This window comes from Oryx dammah, unplaced genomic scaffold, assembly GCF_014754425.2.
Source record: "Oryx dammah isolate SB20612 unplaced genomic scaffold, SCBI_Odam_1.1 HiC_scaffold_21, whole genome shotgun sequence".
Lineage (NCBI taxonomy): Eukaryota > Metazoa > Chordata > Mammalia > Artiodactyla > Bovidae > Oryx > Oryx dammah.
In genome coordinates this window covers 26035920-26059477 of record NW_024070205.1, presented here as the reverse complement: position 1 = coordinate 26059477, position 23558 = coordinate 26035920, and the positions used below count along the sequence as shown (strand labels likewise).

The 23558-nt window shown below is 40.6% G+C and overlaps 1 protein-coding gene across 1 annotated transcript in view; it reads right to left on the bottom strand.

Annotated features, from left to right (window-relative positions):
• The window catches only part of AADACL3 (arylacetamide deacetylase like 3), a 77952-nt gene extending 66916 nt beyond the window's left edge, over window positions 1-11036 (bottom strand). Inside the window, exons 1-2 of the mRNA XM_040263966.1 lie at window positions 10986-11036; window positions 8212-8450 (exon numbers count right to left, since the gene is read on the bottom strand). Coding sequence (XP_040119900.1) covers window positions 8212-8221 — 10 coding nt within the window. The 5' untranslated portion in view covers window positions 8222-8450; window positions 10986-11036. The remainder of the gene's footprint in view (window positions 1-8211; window positions 8451-10985) is intronic.
• Window positions 11037-23558: the final 12522 nt, after the last annotated feature.

The window sequence follows — 23558 nt, the reverse complement described above, 5'->3', positions numbered from 1 at the left end:
GTTGGACCATAAAGAAGGCTGAGTGCTGAAAAATTGATGCTTTCGAATCATGGTGCTGGAGAAGATTCTTGAGAGTCCCTTAGGCTGCAAGAGATCAAAAGCAGTGATCAAATCAACCCTGAATATTCATTAGAAGGACTGATGCCGAAGCTGAAGTTCCTATACTTTGGCTGCCTGATGCGAAGAGTCGACTCATTGGAAAACACCCTGATGATGGGAAAGACTGAAGGCAAGAGGACAAGGGGGCGACAGAGGATGAGATTGTTGGACAATATCACTGACACAATGGACATGAGCTTGAGCAAATTCTGGGAGATAGTGAAGGACAGGGAAGCCTGGCATGCTGCAGTCCATGGGGTTGCAAAGAGTCAGACTTAGCAACTAAACAACAATCCTCAAATGTTAATTCATGATTCCAGAGTGAGCAAACATTAACCATAGAAAAGATTAGTGAATTGAACTTATGTTTCTAAAAAGACATCATTAAAGAGGCTAAAACGTTAACCATGGGCTAGGTGAATGTATTTGCAATATATGCATCAAGCAAATACTTGTATCTGGACTCATATCCAAAATATATAATTGCTGGAAATCAATCATAAATAAAAGACCAACAACTCATTGTTTTTTTTAGATATGGGCAAAAGCTTAAACAGCCAATTGACAAAACAGGATATCCAAAAGCCAATGAGTATATGAAAGTGCTGGTCACTATTCAGTTCAGTTCAGTCGCTCAGTCGTGTCCGACTCTGTGACCCCATGAATCACAGCACGCCAGGCCTCCCTGTCCATCACCAACTCCCAGAGCCTACCCAAACCCATGTCCATCGAGTCAGTGATGCCATCCAACCATCTCATCCTCTGTCATCTCGTTCTCCTCCTGCCCTCAATCTTTCCCAGCATCGGGGTCTTTTCAAACCAGTCAGCTCTTCGCATCAGGTGGCCAAAGTATTGGAGTTTCAGCTTCAGCATCAGTTCCAATGAACACCCAGGACTGATCTCCTTTAGAATGGACTGGCTGGATCTCTTTGCAGTCCAAGGGACTCTCAAGAGTCTTTTCCAACACCACAGTTCAAAAGCATCAATTCTTTGGTGCTCAGCTTTCTTTATAGTCCAACTCTAACATCCATACATGACTATTGGAAAAACTATAGCCTTGACTAGACAGACCTTTGTTGGCAAAGTAATATCTCTGCTTTTTAATATGCTGTCTACGTTGGTTATAACTTTCCTTCCAAGGAGTAAGTGTCTTTTAATTTCATGGCTGCAATCACCATCTGCAGTGATTTTGGAGCCCAGAAAAATAAAGTCAGCCATTGTTTCCCCATCTATTTGCCATGAAGTGATGGGACCAGATGCCATGATCTTCGTTTTCTGAATGTTGAGCTTTAAGCCAACTTTTTCACTCTCCTCTTTCACTTTCATCAAGAGGCTTTTTAGCTCCTCTTCACTTTCTGCCATAAGGGTGGTGTCATCTGCATATCTGAGGTTATTGATATTTCTCCCAGCAATCTTGATTCCAGCTTGTGCTTCTTCCAGCCCAGCGTTTCTCATGAAGTACTCTGCATATAAGTTAAATAAGCAGGGTGAATACAGCCTTTTTCTATTTGGAACCAGTCTGTTGTTCCATGTCCAGTTCTAACTGTTGCTTCCTGACCTGCATACAGGTTTCTCAAGAGGCAGGTCAGGTGGTCTGGTATTCCCATCTCTCTCAGAATTTTCCAGAGTTTATTGTGATCCACACAGTCAAAGGCTTTGGCATAGTCAATAAAGCAGAAGTAGATATTTTTCTGGAACTCTCTTGCTTTTCACTATTAGTCATCATGAAAATACAAATTAAAACTGCAATGGATAACATGATACCCATTCAAAATGGCTACAATTTATAAGGCTGAAAATAATAAGTAGGTAAGTATATAGAGCAACTATAAACCTCATATGCTCTGGTAGATGTATAAGTTGGTACAATCAGTTTGAAAAACTATTTGGTAATACCTACTAAAGATATGCATTTTTTCTATGACCCAGAAATTCTACTCTTGATACATACTCAAAGAAATGAATGCTTATATCCACTAAGATATATACAGTAAAGTACAGAGAAACATCTTTTAATAGACCCAAACCAGAAACAACCCAAATGTCCACCAGTGGTAGAATGGATAAATAAACTGAGGTATGATTCATCTAATGGAATACCACACAGGTGTGAAAAAGAATGAACAAATATTCTGTAAAAAAAAAAAAAAAGGGAAAACAATGATGAATTTCACAGATGTAATCATGATTAAAGAAGCCAGACACCAGAGATCATATACCCTATGATTTCATGTAAATAGAGTTCACAAAATGTAAATCTTCTATCTGTGGTAATGTAAGTCAGAATAGTGATTATCTGGATGGCATATAGACAGAGAGTGGCTGTAAGGGAGCACTCTGGGCTGCTGGAAACATTCTACAACTCCATATTTGTGATGGTTCCATGGATGTATAAATGTATAAAATTCATTGAGCTGTACACTGAAGATTGACACATTCACAGCACGCACCTATAGTTCAATTATTAAAGAAGTGCCAGGCTTAGATCACATACCCACCCCTGGATCAATTGCTGTGGCCATGGAGCACAATAATGGGCTTTGGCCTGGGTCGTATGGTTCAGCTCTCAGGCTGCAGATGGACTCCACCCAGACAAAGAATGGACAGACAAGAAAATCTGGAGGTGTTTCTGGAAGATAAGAAAATGGATGCTCTGAAGGAGACAGGCAACTAATTTCCAATTGGTCAGGATGAAGGTGGCCCTCACCATGAGCAAGTAGACTGGGAAAACCCAGTCTTCAAAGAAAGAGAGAGAGAGAGAAAGAAATAGTACAGGGAGACACACCTAGAGTAACCTGGCTCTTGACTTTCTAATTCCTGGTTCTCAGCCCCATGAGTGAAGCCACTCTCCCTATTTTGGGGGACTGTAAGATTCTCCTGTATCTGTGGGGAACTTCTCATTCCTTTTGGCCATCTGGCACATTGAGCCTTCTTTTATTGTATGGGGAAGTTCCCTACATTATGAATCTTGGTAGAAGGCAGAGCCACTCGCCACTGTCAATGATGAAAATGCCAAATGCTCACATTCCCAGCCTTCCTTGAAGCTAGAATGCAGTTGAGTGATACAGGCCAAAGGAGAGCACCGCTCCTGAACTGCAGAGGCACATCCATTCCAGAAGACGGTCCAGCAGCGCTCATGCAGTCCAGTCCAGGGCTCGGGGTGTTGGAGGAATGAGTGGCAGTTGCCCATGCCCAGTGGTATAAGCCTGTGGTCCTCACACTGCTCTACCTTTGCCTGGTGAGGCCTCACACCTAGGTCTCCAGCCTTCCTGAAAATCTTATACTTGATTCAGCATCATTTCAACAGTTCTTTTGTGGCCTTGATCAACCAGAATTACTGTGTGCTGCTTAAAACCAGGAACCCTAATTGATAACAGTTAGTTCCCCCAAATTCCCCTTTTACTTTATACTAGTTTTGGAGGTTCTATTACTTACAACGTGGAGAAAACAAGCCTGAATCCACAAAAGTGATTCTACCATATGAATTATCCAGGCCACTAGGAAGATGTTTGGTGGCAAACAGGCCCTTTACCAGCCCACAAATCACATGACAAGAGGGAAGGGATGGAGCTAATAGATGCAGATGACTGTTAGGGCTTCCTCTTGTATTATGTTCTGTTCTTGTAACAGACCCAAGAGATGGTACTGTATCCTGACTGCCATAATATATCAGATACTGGATGGTTGAGATGACAGGAATTTATTTTCTCACCATCCCACAGGCAAGAAGTCCAAGATCAAGGTGCTGGACAATTCAGCTTCTAGTGAAGTCTCTCTTCCTGGCTTGTAGCCAGCCACCTTCCCACTGTGTCTGCATAAGGTTTTTTCTCTGTTGCATGCATGGAGAGAGAGAGACAGAGACACACAGAGAAGCAGAGAACAGAGGTCTCTGGTATCTCTTCTTCTTGTAAGAACCTCAGTCCTGTTGGATTATGATAGGTCAACCCTATGACCTCATTTAACCTTATTACCTCCTTAGAGGCCTTATTTCCAAAGTCACACTGGTGCTGAGGGTTCCAATATATGAATTTTGGGAGACACAATTCAGTCTATTACAGGTATTGTCCCAACACTGAAGAAGAGAAACATGAGGTTAAAACACTTGTCCAAGGTCTGAATGAAGCCTTTGCACCTCCCAGCCTCACTTCTGGTGGTGGTGGTTTAGTCACTAAGTCGTGACTGTTAAGATCCCTTGGACCATAGCCTGCCAGGCTCTTCTGTCCATGGTATTCTCCAGGCATGAATACTGGAATGGGTTGACATTTCCTTCTCCAGGAGATCTTCCCAATTCAGGAATCGAACCCGGGTCTCCTGCGTTGCAGGCAGATTCTTTACCGACTGAGCTACCATGAAGCTCATTTATGGCTTATGGTAGAAAGTATCATGGAGAAGGCAACAGCACCCCACTCCAGTACTCTTGCCTGGAAAATCCCATGGATGGAAGAGCCTGGTAGGCTGCAGTCCATGGGGTCGCTAAGAGTCGGACACGACTGAGTAACTTCACTTTCACTTTTCACTTTCATGCATTGGAGAAGGCAATGGCAACCCACTCCAGTGTTCTTGCCTGGAGAATCCCAGGGACAGGGGAGCCTGGTGGGCTGCCGTCTCTGGGGTTGCACAGAGTCGGACACGACTGAAGCGACTTAGCAGCAGCAGCAGCAGCAAGTATCAAATCCTAGAAACACAAGCTTGCAAAGCACCAGATGAAGAGTATGTGGTTGACACAGAGTAGTAAGAAATGAACAAACATGGGATGACATCAGTGTGCCTGTCCAATCTTCAGCCCTGAAGTCAGCCCTGAATAGCCCAAATTCACCCACTGGCGCCTCTCCAAGCTCCAGCTGTATCCATGGCTGGCACACTGTTTTTCCCTGAATCTCATCATTCTGGGTCCAATGTTCGGGGCCTTACTCTCACACTACTTTGTCAATGCTGACAAAAACTGTCTTTGACAGAACAGTCAGGTTCCTTCAGAGGCACTGTACCAAGCCTCCTTCAGCCTGCTGAGTCCAGTTTTAGCAAAGAATCCGCTAAGCCAGTCAATCAAGAATCAGCTCACCTTCTATATCCAATAAAGACTGAAGGCAGAGGAAGAGGGTGACAGAGGATGGGATGGTTGGATAGCACCACCAATGTAATGGATATGAACTTGGGCAAACTCCAGGAGATGGTGAGGGACAGAGAGGCCTGGCATGTTGCAGTCCATGTGTCTCAAAGAGTTGGACATGACTAAGCGACTGAACAACAAAAACTAGTTCTTCTACCTTTGGCATTTAATCAAGTTTCTCAATAATTTTCCATCTATTCCCGCACCTGCCCTTTGGCTATAAGTCCCCATTGTTACATTAAAAAGTTGAATTCAATCTCTCTCACTATTCCAGTAAACTTAAAGTCTTCCTTGCCATTTTAAATCTCAGGATAATTTTTCTTCAACAGTTTACTAGGGGTGAGGCCTACATCTTACATTTCTCTTTATATATCTCCATGGAACTTAGCAAGTGACCCAACTAGGGGTTTGTCAAGAGGTGAGCAATGCACAGGTAGTTAAGTGACAGCAAAGTACCCCAGGGACCAGCTACAGAGAAAAATCAAAAGCACCTTGATACCTATGAAGAGCAGCAGGTAGGATCAACTTGGAACAGAAGGATGGAGGAGAACAAAGGGGAGAAAACAGGGGTGCCTGGCAGATGTCAAAATCAAAGGGAACCACCTTACACTGCCACTTTGGGCCACTCCAGGTACAAAGGGCCCCAACCTTGAAGGTCCCCTAGCCCCGGGCTGGGCCTGAGAACCCCAGATCTAAGAGGCAGCGTTTGGCAGATGAACAAACACAGGATGACTGCTCTGGCCCTGGTATTGCTACTTTTAGTTGTATGACGCTGAACCACACTGATCCTCTCTCCATGTGTGAAATGAGAGTAACAGTTCCCTCACAGGTGCAAGGAGAGAAATATGTAAAAATATATATATTTTTAGTAGTGCTTAATAACTTATCGAAAAGAATGTAAATGCTTTTTACAGGTAGAATGAAAGACCTGGGCAGAGTGCATGCTTTTGTTTGTTCTCTTCTCATTAGACTTTTTCCAAATGTGCACATCTGCAGGCCTGCTGAAACTTTGAAAGAAGAGTGACTTGTGTAAAACTGGTGCATAGGAGAGAACAGGTATCACTGTCATGATTTGGCTGCGAGGCACATGTACTACAGCAGTCTGACGGGGGCAGGTAGAGAACAAACAAGGCTGTAGGAGTGGCCCCTTTGGGGGTTGATGTGCTGCCCAAATCTACATCCAGCAGGTGAAGCCAACTCAGGCATCTTTTGGGTTCATCCTTATCTCCAAAAGCAGTGGGCAGTCACTGGGACGTGGTGGGTAGTGGGGAACTGGCAGCATAGTTCTCTGGGCAGACAGAGGCCAGGCCATCGGGTGGGTGGCGGCGGCAGGGCTGAGGGTGGTTTGACCAGTTTGTGACAGGGGCCCGGCCTGCAGCTGGGGCTCAGGACACAGTCAGATTTGCAGGAGAGAGGTTCTGGGGCAGTAGTGTGATGCAGAGCAAGGCGCCAGCCCCTGGTGGCAGGTAACTGAACCACTGTTTGTGGAACAAAAGCATTGTAAAGGGATGGGAGGGAATCTGAGGGCGGGAAGAGGAGGCCACCAAAGGGACTGTGGTGGGAGGGGGTAGTGTGCAAAAGCCTGCCCCACCCCAGGGCCCGAAGGTCTCCAGGCCTAGCAACCAACAACCTTCACTGTCATCAAAATACTGTGTCATTTCATCCAGGGCATTACGACTGCTATTTTTAAAACACACACATTCCTGGTGGAAGGTGAGTATCCTCAGCACGCAGGTTCTAAAACCTCTGTAATCGTCGTAACACTGAGACTGCAAACAGACAAGAGCAAACACTGAGGCTGTGTTATTATCTCTGTTTTACAAACAGAGCAAGGTAGTTTCTTGGGTCAGCATTTGCCAAATTGTGATCCATGAGATGGTAATGATAGTTCTGAGCAATGAGGGGCAGAGGATTAAAAAAACATTTCTGTAGCCAAACATTTGAAAAATAATGCTAGAGAGTCTCGGGTTCATGAGCACAGACTTAGGAGTCACAGAGACCTAGATTTGAGGCCAGGTTCTGCTGACTATTAGCCAGAGTGCTTGAGCAAATAGTAGACTTGACTGCCTCATCTGTAAAATGGAAATAATAAAACACCAACTACATAAGGTTGCTGTGAAGCAAAGCTGGCACAAATAAAATCCTCAATAAATGTGAGCTCTTACTGGCTTTGCAGCAGGTTAAATACTGTTAACACCTTAAACCTGGTCCTATAGTTCTAACAAGGAGATTGATTTTGTTAAGAGAACACCTTGATAAACCACTTGGAGGAGTGGGCAGAGATGAGACTGAAGTTGTAAGACAGTAATAGCTAAGACCAAAACCTAGAAAAAGAGGTTGGAAAAAACCAGGGTCCCATAGTGGGTGGGTCCCCAGCTAGTCTTCACTTCCCTCTTTTGGGCACTCCTCCTCCGCTTTACACACACACACTCACACATACACAAATCCTTCCTAGGAAGAAAGCCACATGCTCCACTGAGTAGAGATCCTACTAATCTACTTTTCCTTCTTCCTCTTCACTCCCTGAACTTTTTCTAAAGAAGCCTGTTTCTGTAAGTTTTATTTGCAATGAAAGGCAATACCTTAGTAACTAGATATAAAAACATTAAAAAATATTAAAGACTCTGCTCAGTTAGTACAAGCTCCAGAAAGTGTTTCCTGACCACGCCCAAATTAGGTACCCCTCTCCTGAGCTTCCAGAACACCCCTCTATACCAACTCTACCAGCTGAAATTATCCAAGTGTTTGTCTCATCTGCCTTAACCAGGTATCAAGCTTCAGGCGTGCAGGGGCCCTACCTTCCTCCTCGAGGTACTCCCAGCAGCTCATTCCACAGCTGACAGGCAATACTTTGGCAATGACAGATCTGCAACTGAATCTGGACATCTTCCAAGGAGAAGGGCCCTCAACAAGAGACAGGTAGGGCCTGAAACGCTATCCACCTCCTCACTGCAGTACAGATGCTCAGACAGTGCGCCTTCCAAGGCCCAGAGCAGCGTTCTTACTTATTAACATCCTAGAAATCCCGTGGTAGCGGGCTTTTGGAGTGACGTCCAGTATGCAAATACTCAGGGCCTGGTCCTGGTGAGCGGCAGAGACGATGCCTTCTGTGAAAGTTCCACAGGCAGCAGACGGATCTTTCAGTAGTCATTTCAATGCACACAGCTGTTAAGAATCTGGCGAAGTTTTATTTGGCTGGGGGGGAGTGCATTTTCCACTTGTGGGCGTCTTGAAAACTTTCACACTAAAAAAGACACACACACAAAAAAAGAGTTGAGAAAGTCGTCAGTCCAAAATGGCAAGCCAGACCCTGAGGGTAGAGAGGCTAGGGCAGCAAATATAACAGAGAGAGGCCTGAACATAAACCAAAGACCCAAGTTCCCAGGCAGCCCTGCCACTTCTGGGTGTTCTAGGGGCAAGTCAGCCCCTGCTCTCAGGATCCTCCCATGTGAAGAGGTATCTACGCCTCCCTAGGAGAGGGGGAAGATTAGTGGGTGTGAGCCTGGGCCGACTGCCAGGCAGTACTCAAAGATAGGCATTATTTCCAGCTACAGAGGTAGAAGACAGAGAGTTCATAGAAAAGAGAGAAGGATGAATGCTGGGGAAGAGACACTGATTGAACCAGCTTCCACACCTTGCTGCATGCGTGCGTGCTAAGTCAGTTCAGTCATGTCTGACTCTTTGCGATCCTATGGACTAGTAGCCCACCAGGTTCCACTGTCCATGGGATTCTCCAGGCAAGAATATTGGAGTGGGTTACCATGCCCTCTTCCAGGGGATCTTCCCGACCCAGGGATCGAACCTGTGTCTCTTATGTCTCTTGCATCGGCAGGTGGGTTCTTTACCACTAGCACCACCTGGGAAGTCCACAGCTCTCTACAGTGCCTGCAAAAGATCCATGGGGAAAGGAAGAAAGGACAAGAGAAAATAGCTACGGACCAGAGTCGGGTCAGGTGGGCCAGGAGTGGACTCCCCTCATGTCTCTGCTATAACGGACTGAAGGATTTTTTAAGATTTTTTTTTAATAGGCTTCTAACTCCACTGATAATGTTACCCTGGCCTCAATCCTCCTCTGATTTTAACCTCAATTTGTTCATGTTTAAGATGAAAAGCTGGATCCAAACACAATTCAGTTGGCCTGTCCTTTGGCAGCATCCCTGTGCTTCTTTTCCCATGGTTCTTCCCTCATGACACACCTGTGACACGTGTTTACTGAATGAGCTACATGCAACAGAATGCAAGTCAAAAGCCCTTGTTTTTTCCTTGGTCCTTTTAGGCCCACTATCTGGATATGTGTTTTCCCTGCCGTTTGGATGAAAGCTGAACAATACCATGGATTTTCTAACCACTCTTAGGTGTGAAACAAAGAGGTTCTCTGTCTTGCCTTTAAAAGACCAGCCCAAAGTAATAATAGCACCCAACTCGATGCAAAGCTTTCCTCTCCAGTTTGTCTCTTCAGTCTTGGAAACCCACTGTACAAAGAAGCGTGTGGACTTCACTATTTCCCCTGTTTTGCCTCTTCACCTCCTCTAGTTAGCAGCTAATTCTCAACCTGAGGTGTTGAGAGAGAGGGAACTGGGGGTAAAGACACAGTTGTTCACGGCTCTTACTGTCACCACACGGTCAGGGTTCTCTGAATTCGGCAAAGTTCAAACACTTGACTTTCCTCTAGGGCTGCTCTTAGACATGTTGCAGTAAGATGATATGGCCATCAGGTGGCGGTAAAGGTCTTTTTTTCTTGTCAGAAGAGCCGCTATCAGGGTTAATATGACTACGTAATTTTCCCTAAGATGCTAAATTTCCTTCAGAAAGTTAAATATGCCTTCCCTCTATTTAAAAATGAAACAAACAAACAAACAAAAAATACATGACACTACAAACATCAGTCTGACTAGCATACATATGTTTTTTAATGATGCTAATAAACATTCAAAAGTTTAGTCAGACTCCTGAAACTTTTTTTAGGCCCAGCTGTAAATGTCCCTGTCAAATCTAGTTTTAGCAAGAATGCTAATAAATCATTTTAACCGAAAACCCCACCCTCAACATCTGATCACCATCAATATCTGATCAGGTTCCTCATCCTCCAGCATTCTGAGGTAATGTCTGATCACCCTGGCTGTCTTTAGCAAGACTCCTGTTAGTCGATTTAACCATATTCCTCTTTAACCCTGGTGTTCCTCTTAGTAATTTTTCATACACTGACCCCCATCTGCTTCTTGGCTATAGATACCATTTGCCCATACTGCAGTGGTCCCTGTACCTATTACAACTGAATAAAGTTGTATTCTGAATAAAACTTTGTATTCTGAATATTTAAAGTCCTGAATAAACTCTGCCTTAGTAGGGAACAAACTTTCAAAGAGAAATCTCCGAAGTAATTAAATAAAGATATAATTTATCAATTCTCCCCCTTTCCCAGTTAATACCATGTGATTCTAAATCTTGTTCCCAGATTTCATTTACAATTTACCTTCCCCTAAATTAGATTCAGAAACTTTCACCAAGGGCTCCCTGTAAGGCATATTGCCATTTAAAGGACTTCATGGATGCTGGGGTCCCTTACTGAGTCATGTCTCTGCTGAGGGGGAAATATTTAAGTACCTCATTCTGAAAGCAGTGTGCTCAGAACATGAAATAAAACTAAAGATATAAGATGTACTGAGACTTTGCTGCTGTGGCAGGAGGGTTCAGAGAAGGTTTTCATGTAGGAGCTGGACTGACAGGATCTTGAAAGGGTTCCAGTAAAAGACAGCACATAGAAGGCACCTGAACCCACCTCCTCTCATGGACACACCAAACCTGTAGACACACATGAGGCAACTCCCTCTGAAAGAAAACCAGAAATCAGCAGAGTGACTACTACACATAGCTGCTGCTAAGTCACTTCAGTTGTGTCCAACTCTGTGTGACCCCATAGACGGCAGCCTACCAGGCTCCCCCGTCCCTGGGATTCTCCAGGTAAGAGTATTGGAGTGGGTTGCCATTTCCTTCTCCAATGCATGAAAACGAAAAGTGAAAGTGAAGTCACTCAGTCGTGTCCGACTCTTAGCGACCCCATGGACTGCAGCCCACCAAGCTCCTCCGTCCATGGGATTTTCCAGGCAAGAGTGCTAGAGTGGGGTGCCATTGCCTTCTCCAACTACACATAGGGTGAATAACAAAATACCCACATATAAAAGGAGCTCAACATATCTTCAACTACCGCGAGTCACTGAGAACAGCTTGGACAACATCATGAAGGTTTGAGAAACAACCCACAGCTCAGACCAAGCTGAATGATAAGTTCATTCCCTACACAAGACCTGGGGAAAGGCAGTTGTTTTAGCTGATGCACAGACATCAATACAGAGAGTCAAGGAAAATGAAGAAAACAAGATTATGTACCAAATAAAAGAACAAGTCAAAACTTCAGAAACAGATCTTAATGAAATGGAGATAAGTGATTTACTGGATAGAAAGTTCAAAACAAGGGCCACTGAGGCCAAGAGAACAGTGCATAAACCAAGTGAAATTTCAACAAAGAGAATATATTTAAAGGTACCAAACAAATCACAGAGCTGAAAAATACAATAATTGAACTGAAATATTCAATAGAGGGACTCAACATCAGACCACATCAGGCAGAAGAAAGGATCACCAAACTAAAAAATAAGGCAGTGGCATTCATCCAAACAAGGGAGAAAAATAAGAATGAAAAAGAGTAAAGATAGCTTAATGGGACTTAGGAAATACCATGAAGAAGATCAACTATTCATCACAGAGGCCCCAGAAGTAAAGAAGGGAAAGGGGAAGAAAACATATTTAAAGAAATAATGGCTGAAACTTTCCTAACCTGGGAAAAAAAAAATCCAAATCCAAATTCAAAAAATTCCAGACAATACCAAAAAAGGTCCAAAGAGACCCACACTAAGACATGTCATAATTTTCAAAAGTTAAAAATAAGAAAATCTTAAAAGCAGCAAGAGAGAAATAACCTGTTAAGTACATGGGAACTCCCATTAAACTATAAGCATATTTTTCAGTAGAAACTTTGCAGGCCAGAAGGGAGTGCCACAATATAGCCAAAGTGATGAAAGAAAAGGTTGCTGACCAAGAATATACTACCCAGAAAAGCTGTCTTTCAGAAATAGTTCAGAATAGTTTCCAGAGAAGCAAAATCTAAGTTTTCATCACCACTGGACCGGTCTTACAAGAAATGTTAAAAGGACTTCCTCAGGCTGAAGCAAGAGGATGATAATTAGTAATAGGAAAACATGAAAGTATAACTCTAAAGTTAAATATATAGTGAAATTCAAAATACTCTAATGTTGTAAAGGTAATGGATAAATCACTTATAAATCTAGTATAAAGGTTAAAAGACACAAGTAGTAAAAATATCTATAACTATAAAAATTTGTTAATGGATACACAAAGTTAAAAAAGTAAATTGTTACACTGAAAACAAAGAAAAATGTGTGAGGGACAGTAAAAAGGGAGAGGTTTTAGTGCATGTTCAAAAATAAACTGTTACTAGCCTAAAATAACGGAGAAGGCAATGGCAAAAAAAATCCCATGGATGGAGGAGCCTGGTAGGCTGCAGTCTATGGGGTCACTAAGAGTCAGACACGACTGAGCGACTTCACTTTCACTTTTCACTTTCATGCATTGGAGAAGGAAATGGCAACCCAGTCCAGTGTTCTTGCCTGGAGAATCCCAGGGACAGGGGAGCCTGGTGGGCTGACGTCTATGGGGTCGCACAGAGTCAGACACAACTGAAGTGACTTAGCAGCAGTAGCCTAAAATAAATTGTTACAGATATGTTTTAGGTAAGCTTCATGGTACTACAAATTGAAATCCCATAGTACATACACAATATAGAAAGAGAAAGGAATCTAGGCGTATTACTATAGGAAATCATCAAATCACAAAGGAGGAGAGCAAGAAGAAGAAAGGAAAAAAAGGACTTACAAAGTAACCAGAAAACCACAACAAACTGGTAATTTAAGTCCATAACTATCACTAATCACTTTAAATATAAATTGAATTCTCCAATCAGAATACATAGAGTAGCTATGTGGAATGAGGGAAAGAGAGTGTTTTCCCAAAAGTTTTACTTTCATTTTAGGTCCAGAGGAGAAACCACTCACACACACACACACACACACACACACACACACACACACACACAAAACAAACAATTTCAATATTTAGTAGAGGATCATTTGACTTAATTTCAATATACAGTCATTAAAAGATGAGAAAAGAGAGAAACAAAAGCACATACATCACCAAATTGGGGCAACCTACATCTAGTCTTGAAGAGTGCTGGAAATATTCTCATTAACAGCAAGCTGGAGTCCCAGTTGGGAAAAGGTCCCAGACGGTTTGTCTACCCCATGGGTGAGACTTCAAATTGCAGTTTTGGGGACTCTGCTTATAATCCCAGGCTGTAAAGTGTTATTATCATCAGTTTTTATGCAAAAATGCAGCTCTGGTTTTTCTTAACTTTTACAAAGCTGTTTGTTTCACCTTGTAAATCATAGGATTTTCTTATACCCCAGAGGGTTGGCCAGACCCTCAGGGGCTCAAAAATGCCCCCTTTCTTATCTAAAGTCTGCCTGACTTGCTGTGCTTGCAGGTAGGCATAGAATCCAGACAGTGTCCAGGCAGGTCAGAAGCAAGCCAAAGGTCTGCCTGTCTGCTTTTGAAGCCTGAACAAGACTTCCTCCATTTTAATTTCCATAACAGAGAAAGAGAGAGAGACTCCACTATATACTGCCTAAAGAGATCCACTTTAGCTTTAAACATACATAAACACAATGAGAGTGAATGGTTGGGAAAAGATATTCTATGCAAATGGACACCAAAGCAAAGCAAGAGTAGCATATTATAAGACAAAACATACTGTAAGACAAAGACTAGTAAGAGACAAAGAAGGTCATTATATAATGATAAAGGGATCAATCCAACAAGAGGATGTAACATTTGTAAATACTTACGCATCCAACATAGGAACAACTAAATATTTAAAATAAATATTAACAGAACTAAAGGGAGAAATAGATCTCAGAGAATCCAATACACACTTTCAACAATGTGTAGGTCATGCAGACTGAAATCAATATGAAAGCATGGGACTTAAAACCATATTAGACAAGGTAGACTTAACAGGCATTTACAGAAAATTCCATCCAACAGCACCAGATTACAAATTCCTCTCAACTGCACATTAATCATTCTCTAGGAAAGATCATATGTTAGTCCACAAAACAAGTCTTAATAAATTTAAGAAGACTGAAATCAAATCAGGTAACTTTTCTAACTACAATGAAATTAAAAATCAATTACAAGAGGAAAACTGGGAAACTCACAAATATGTGGATATTACACAATATGCTATTGTTTAATAATAATGCCTACATTAAGAAATAAGAAATATCTCAAAAAAAGCCTAAATATACACCTCAAGAAACTTGAAAAAGAAGATCAAATTGAGTCCAAAATTAGTATAAAGAATAAACTATTAAAGATAAGATTGGAAATAAATGAAAGAAACTAAAAAAGACAATAGAAAAAATCAATTAAACTCAAAGGTAGGCTTTGAGAAGAGAAACAAATTGACACAGTTTTAGTTAGACTCAACAAGAAAAAGAGAGGGCTTGAATAAATAAAACTATAAATGGAAGAGAAGACATTACAACTGACATTACATAGTACAAATGAGCATAAGTGACTACTATGAACAGCTATTTGCCCACAGATTAGACAAATTAGAGAAAATAGATAAATTCCTAAAAATATACAACCTGCCAAAACTTAATCAAGAAGAAATAGAAAATCTGAACAGATCAGTTACTATTAAGGAGGCAAGGAGTTTGAATCAGTAATCAAAAACCTCCTACCAAAAAAAAAAAAAAAGTTCAAGAAAAGATGGCTTCATGGTGAATTCTAACAAACATTTAAATAAGAATTAATACCAATCCTTTCCAAACTCTTTCCAAAAAAAGAAGAGGAGGAAACACTTGCAGACTTATTTTACAAGGCCAGTATTACCTTGATCCCAAAACCAGACAAGGATACCACAAGAAAGGAAAATTATAGGCTAATATCCCCAACTAACATAGGTGCAAAAATTCTCAACAAAACATTATAATTCAGCAGTACACCAAAAGGATCAAACACCATGACCAAGTGGGATTTATTCCAGAGATGCAAGGAACGTTCAACATTCACAATCAATCAATGTGATACAACCATTAAGAAGATGAAAGATAAAAATCATAAGATCATCTCAAACAATGCAGAAAAAGCATCTGAAAAATTCCACTTCCTTTCATGATTTAAAAAAAAAAGGAAAACACCTCTCAACAAATGAGTATATACAACACAAAGGCCATATATGACAGGCCATAACTAACATACTCAATGGGGAAAGCTGAAAGCTTTTTCTCTTAAGATCAGGAAAAAGACAAGAATGTCTACTCTTGCCACTTTTTTAAATCTAGCACTGGAAGTTCTAGCCAGAGCAATCAGACAAGAAAAAGGATATCCAAATTAAAAAGAATGAAGTAAAACCGTCACTATTTGCAGATGTTGTGATATTATATAGAGCAAATCCTAAATACTTCAACAAAAAAATTATGAGACTAATAAATTCAGTGAAGTTTTAGGATGCAATTAAAAATATAGATTAAGTTAATAAATTTTCTTGTTTCTTAATTGATTAAGAAAAACCAATTGTGCTTCTATACTCTATTAACAAACAAACTAAAGGGAAGAGAAATTAAGAAAATAATCCCATTAAAACTGCATAAAAAATAATAAAATAACCAAGGAAATGAAAGATCTCTCATGAAAACTATAAGATATTGGTGAAAGAAATTAAAAACACAATTACATGAAAGGTACTCTATGCTTATGGATTGGAGGAAGTAATACTATCAAAATTTCTGTGCTGACCAAAGTGATCTACAGATTCAATCCAATCTCTTCCAAAATTGCAATATTTTTCATAGAATTAGAAAATGTAATCTGAAAATGTGTAAAACCTCAAACAGTGAAAGCAATCTTGAGAATGAAAAACAAAGCTGAGGCATCAGGCTTCCTGATTTCAAGCTATATTACAAAGCTATAGTAATCAAAACAGTATGGGACTGGCATAAAAGCAGACATATAGATCAATGGGACAATAGAGACCCCAGCTAATTTACATCCTTTAGAAAAACAATAACAATTGCCTCATTTTTCTCACACTGGTATTTATGTTTCTATAATTCTTTCTGTATCTGGGAAACTGAAATTTAAATACAATAGCCAAACCCAATTTGTGCATCTGGCTTAAATTACTTAAAACATAATATATCAATTTAGACCTAAACTTAAACATAAAAACTCTGGTGTTACTGCACTATAGGGATACCACATGTTCAACACTTCTTTTCATTTCTGTTTTTTCTAGTCATATCTTTAAGTGCCTAAAGATTTACTAAGCTTGTGCATTACTACACAATTTGTTGTGCTATGGTGAGACTATAACAGGACAGAACATCAAAGGTTAAGGCTAACTTCTAGTGGAAAAGAATTTGTCTACAATGCAGGAGACCCTGGTTTGATTCCTGGGTTAGGAAGACCCTCTGGAGAAGGGATAGACTATCCACTCCAGTATTCTTGGTTTTCTCTTGTGGCTCAGCAGGTAAAGAATCCGTCTGTGATGCAGGAGACCTGGGTTCGATCCCTGAGTAGGGAAGATCCCCTGGAGAAGAGAAAGGCTACCCACTCCGGTATTCTGGCCTGGAGAATACCATGGACTGTATAGTCCATGGGGTCACAAAGAGTCAGACACAACTGAGCGACTTTCATTTTCTAGTGGAAACATTTGACAACAAGCAAACATTTAAAGGCATTTATACCCATAAAATGCTTACAACAGTGCCAGGCAAAGAATAAGTGCTCAGTAGATGTGAGCTAATTTCAATACCTGGGGACAAAATTGATGGTTAGATCAGGAAGTGATTTTATAACTATTAAGTCAGAAACAATGCAGAAAGGGACAGACGGAATGGTGGTGCCAGAGGCAAAAAAAAAAAGTAAGATTGAGAGAGAATGAAGAAAATCCACTCATTCATTCAATAGCCATTTAGCAAATGAGTGCTACGTGCCAGTTTTCAAAGGCTGAGGAGTTTGATAAGGGAGGCAGGTCTTTATAGTACAATGTGATAACTGCAATGAAAGAGTGATGCCCAGTGCAGCAGGGAAGCACAGACAAAGGGAACCAAAGCCAGTCGAGGAGGTCAAACAGGGGTCAGGGAAATGTCCTAGAGTGACGCCACAGCTGCCTCTTACTGGGGCAGTGAGAGCTGGCCAGGCTAAAGCTGGAAAGATGGACCATTCCAGGTAAAAAAGGAACACTAAGCAGACACAGAGGTAAAGCTGCCAAATGTGTACAGGGGAAGTGGGAACACTTCAGTTCCCCTCTGCCTTGGGAAACCAGTCAATTATTGAGCAACATGTAGTTACTAGAACTATATACACCCAACAAAGGTCCCCTGAAGAAAGAAGACTTCCCGCATCTTTGGCCAACCTGAGTAAGAGGGTGACTACCACAAGATGGAGATTTGGTGACATGGAGAAAGTTTTGTCTGCTTCACATACTGACCACTGAAGATGTTGTTACATGTATCTTAACTGTATTAATATCACTTGCAACCAAAAGAGACCTAATCAATACATGGTCTTCGACATTAACCCTTGTAACCATCCTAACATAGATTTTATTATCCCACCATAAAGATGAGGAAACTAATTCCCAAAGACATTAATGATTTTTCTCAAGATCACAGCCACTAACAGAAAGAACAGGAACTGAATTTCAATAGTATGCATAATTTTATTTCCCCTTCCATTCTACCTCTTTGTTGAAAACACAGCTTTCAAGACCTCGCTTGAATCCCATCTCCTTGCAAAGCTTTCTCTGGCCTCTGCTACAGCACACAGCCTTTTATAGGCCAAGCACTCAGTAACAGTTTAATGTTTGAAGATGATAATCAATGATTGTTTAGCAAGGGCTGATCTGTGTGAGTACAATGTAACCATGGGGAAAAGAGCAACCGCAGCAGCCTGGACTCAGGAGAAAAGTCTTATGTGAAGGGCTAGGCTTAGGCAATGGCACCCCACTCCGGTACTCTTGCCTGGGGGATCCCATGGACAGAGGAGCCTGGTAGGCTGCAGTCCATGGGGTTGCTAAGAGTCGGACACGACTGAGTGACTTCACTTTTACTTTTTACTTTCATGCATTGGAGAAGGAAATGGCAGCCCACTCCAGTGTTCTTGCCTGGAGAATCCCAGGGACGGGAGAGCCTGGTGGGCTGCCGTCTATCGGGTCGCACAGAGTTGGACATGACTGAAGCGACTTAGCAGTAGCAGCAGCAGGCTTTGACCCAGGTCTTGAAGAAAGTGGAAGCCATGAATTATTAAATGCATCTGGGTTAGGAAGGGGAATATCCCACAAATGATGGAGAAGAAATAATTTGTACAAAGGCACAGAATCAGAGTAAAACAATATTATATCTATCTTTCAGGTCTCTAGATTTAATGTTATATTTTGCTAAATCTTTGATAGTTAGAAACAATTCTGATTGAATTGTCTTGTATGTGTTCCTTTTTTGGGTGCTTTCTATGGACAAGACTCTGTGAGAGGTACCAAGATGAACTATCCACAGACCTATCTTCTCCTGCTTGCAAGGAGAGGAAGACCTATACATAAATATCTCTAATAAAATGTACAAAGTTGAAACAACCATAAATAAGATATGGACTGCTATGGTTCATTAGAAGAACCTATCACTTCCAGGTGGGGGTCTTTCTGATAGCTTCCTAGAAACAATGGTGTTGTTGCTAGCTTTGCAAGGAGGATAGGATTTGCAAAGATGAAGATGGGTTCCAGGCTGTTCCATGAGGCAGAGAACCCACACACAAAAAGAAACGTAGGAAAGTTCAAATCCAGCAAAGATGAGTGAGGGGTCTCATTTTACTGCAACCTTGTAGATACAAAGAGTGAAAAATTAAGTTATAACACAAGTGAAGCAATATCATGGAGTGAAAAGAACATGAAACTTTGGAATCCTGTGAAAAAATTACAATTCTATCATTTCCTGCTTATATGATCTTGGGCAAATTATTTAAATTCCTGAATGCCAGTTACTCAATTACCTCATCTGTAAAATGAGACCCTGGCATGCAATAATGTGATGTCTCTTCTATCTGATATTCTTTAAATATGGATTCAAATTTTTTAAAAGACAAGCTGAGCACTGAGTCAGGTAGAGACCCCTGCCTTTCTTCTACTGTCTCAAGCAATTTCAAAGTTCCAGGCAGTCAAACAACACCCTGTAGTTAATGTGAGTGTTCTCCTCTCTTTGAACTATGTTTGGACCCTTCAATAGGAGTTCCTGGTGAATTCAATATCCCTTATAAGCTGTGATTTTGAACTTATGCCCTTCTGGCCCATCCCTTGGCTCAACTCTCTTCAAAGAATGGTTACAAGGATTAATGAGATTACAAAAATTGAGTGTTCTGTAAGAATAGCTATAGTTATCACTGAGAGACAAACTGAAGGAGGAAAAACTGAAATAATGGAGACTGGCTAAGAGGTAATTTAGGAGGACTATTACATAATCCAAGAAAAAAATCTGAAGGCCTGAAATAAGAGAAAGGTGGTGGGGAAAGAGAAGAAAGGATAAATTTAAAAGCTCTCACTGAAAAATAGAATCCCGAGGACTGACAAATAACTGATGTGTGAAATAAAGTAAAGGAAGAGGTTGAAATCTGGGCTCTGTGAGGACTTTAGTGTCACTAATAGAACTAGTGAGGAGGGAAAAAAGGAGCAGATTTGGAAAGAAAATCACTGAATCTGCTGGGACACATTCAATTAGGGGCCAGTAATAGTGTAACCAGGCAGGGAAAAAATAAGAAAGAGAGAGTTCTTTATAGATTCTCTCCTTGACCAAGCTCTGCTCAGACTCTGTGTCTGTCTGTCCATTTTAGCAAGAATCCTGCTAAGTCAGGTTAGCCAGAAACCCCCATCCTCCATATGTGATCACCCTCAATATCTAATTGGGTTCTTCATCCTCCATGTGATGTCTGATCATCCTGGTCTGCCTTCAGCAAGAATCTTGTTAGGTCAATTTAGCCAGAACCACCCCCTCCCCCCTTACCCTTGATGTTTCCTCTTATAACTTTCCATCCACTGACCCCACTTTTCTCCTTCCCACTTGTCCTTCTGTTTTGAAATGAGCTAAGTTTTATACCAAGATCTTTTTCTCCTATTGCAATAATTTTTCTAAATAAAATCTATTTTTACCATTTTATATTCATCTCTTTTTTTTTTTTTTAACAGCAGTTAAGAATTCAGCCTGTTCTAGGGAGATCTAGACGGTTGACATTTAAACAGCCTTTTGTATGTTCACACCAGCAGCAGGGAGGCTTAGTCAGCATACTGTGACTAAATCATGGACTGTTTCTACATTCTAGACACTTTTGGTGTCTTTTCTATTAAAATCACTCTTTGTAAACCTCCTGAAAACTTTCCATTCTTTCTGACTCTCAGTTATATGGACATTATAGGAAAACAACAGCTCCCAAAAGATGTCTATGTCCTAATCCTTGGAACCGGTTAATATATTACCTTGAGGGACAAAAGGGACTTTGTAACCCTGATTAAGTTTAAATTTTTAAAAATGATGGCTTATTCTGGATGATTCCGGTAAACCCAATGTAATTCCAAGTGATCTTATAAAAGGGGTACTAGAGAGTCCATGGGGTCGCTAACAGTCGGACACGACTGAGCAACTTCACTTTCACTTTTCACTTTCATGCATTGGAGAAGGAAACGGCAACCCACTCCAGTGTTCTTGTCTGGAGAATCCCGGGGGATTCTGATGGGCTGCCATCTCTGGGGTCGCACAGAGTCGGACACGACTGAAGCGACTTAGCAGCAGCAGAGAGTCAGAGAGACAGAGAGAGGTTGGAAGATGTGACTAGCCTGCTGACTTTGGAGATAAGAAAGGGGCATGAGCCAATGAATTTGGACAGCCTCTAGAAGCTGGAAAATGCAAGGGAACAGACTTTATCCTAGATGCTCTAAAAGAAATACAGCCATGTTAACACCTTGATTTTAGGCTAGTGAAACTCAGTTCAGACTTTTGGCCCTTGGAATTATAAAATAACAAATCTGTATTGTTTTAAGCTATTTCTGCAGTAATTTGTCACAGTAGCAATAGGAAACTAATACAATAGGTATGGTGAACGGCCTAAGCTATTCAGTTGACTAGCACTTGAGAAATGGAAGGTTGTGGACAGATAACATTTAAGAATGTTAAATGTGGTTCTCAGAAGAGGAATTTTTCCCTTCTCTCCCTAGGGGACATTGCAAAAGTCTGAGATATATTTGATGGTCATGACCACAGGGTGGGTATTACAGCAGACATTACATCCAAAAAACAAAACAAAACAAAACAAAAAGAATATACATTCCTTTCAACTGCGCATGAAATATTCTCTAGAACTGATCACATACAAGGGCACAAAACAAGCCTCCACAAATTTAAGAGCATAGAACTTATTTCCAGCATCTTTCCTGACCACAACTGCATGAAACTAGAAGGCAATGGCACCTCACTCCAGTACTCTTGCCTGGAAAATCCCATGGATGCAGGAGCCTGGTAGGCTGTAGTCCATGGGGTTGCAAAGAGTCAGACACAACTAAGTGACTTCTTTCACTTTTCACTTTCATGCATTGGAGAAGGAAATGGCAACCCACTCCAGTGTTCTTGCGTGGAGAATCCCAGGGATGGCGGAGCCTGGTGGGCTCCCATCTCTGGGGTCGCACAGGGTCAGACATGACTGAAGCGACTTAGCAGTAGCAGAAATCAATAACAGAAAAAGAAAAGATAAAAAAACAAATTACATGGAAAGTAAAAAACATGCTACTAAAAAACCAGTGGATCAACAATGTGAAATCAAAGAGAAAATTTTAAAAATACCTTGAGACAAATATCAGTTTAAACACCGCCATACAAAGCCTATAGGGTGCAACAAAAGCAGCTCTTAGAAGGAAGCTCATAGCAACACGGGCTTTCTTTAAGAAACAAGAAAAATCTCAAACAATCTAACCTTCTACCTGAAAGAATTAGAAAAAGAAGAACAAACAAAATATAAACTCAGCAGAAGAAACAAAATAATAAAGATCAGAGAGGAAATGAAATAGAGAATTAAAACACAATAGGAAAACAAAAATAAGGTCAAGAGCTGGTTCTTTGAAAGGGCAAACAAAGTTGACAAACCTCTGGCCAGGCTCACCAAGAAGAAGAGAGGAAGTAAACAAAATAAGAAATGAAAGAGAAGCAATCACAACTGATACCACAGAAAGACAAAAAACTATAAGAGAATACTATGACCAATTATAAGCCAAAAATTGGACAACCTAGAAGAAATAGACATATTTTGCTTCTAGAAACATACAGTCCATCAAAACTGAATCACAAAGATATAGATAACTTGAAGAGACTGATCAATAGAAGTGAAATAGAATCTGTAATAAAAAGAGAAAAACTCCCTACAAACAAAAGTCCAGGACCATATGCCTTCACAGAAGAATTCTACTGAACATACAAAGAAGAACTTATACCAATCCTTCTCAAACTCTTCCAAAAGACTAAAGAGAAGAAAACACTCTCAAATAACAGTCTACAAAGCTACTATCACTGTGAAACCAAAATCAGACAAAAATACCACCAAAAAAGAAAATTACAGACCAATATCTTTGATGAATTTAGATGCAAAAATTCACAATGAAATATTAGCAAACCAAATTCAACAATACACACGAAAAGATCATACACAATGACCAAGTGGAATTCTTCCTAAGTTCACAAGAATGGTTTAACAAACGCAAATCAAAAAAGGTGATACACCACATCAAAATAAAAGGAAAGAGGAAAACCACATGATCATCTTAATAGATGCAAAAAAAGTTTTTGACAAAATTCAACATCCATTCATGATAAAAACTCTTACTATAGTAGGTATTACCTTAACATAATAAAAGCTATTTATGACAAACCCACAGCCAATATAATACTCAATGGTGAAAAGTTGAAAGCCTTCCCACTAAAATCTGGAACAAGAGAAGAATGTCCACTCTGAACTCTTCTATTAAAAGTAGTATTGGAAGTCCTAGTTTTACCAATCAGACAATAAAAAGAAATAAAAAGATATCCAAATTGGAAAGGAAGAAGTAAAATTGTCATTATATGCTGGTTACATAATATTATATATATATATATATATATATATATATATATATATATATATA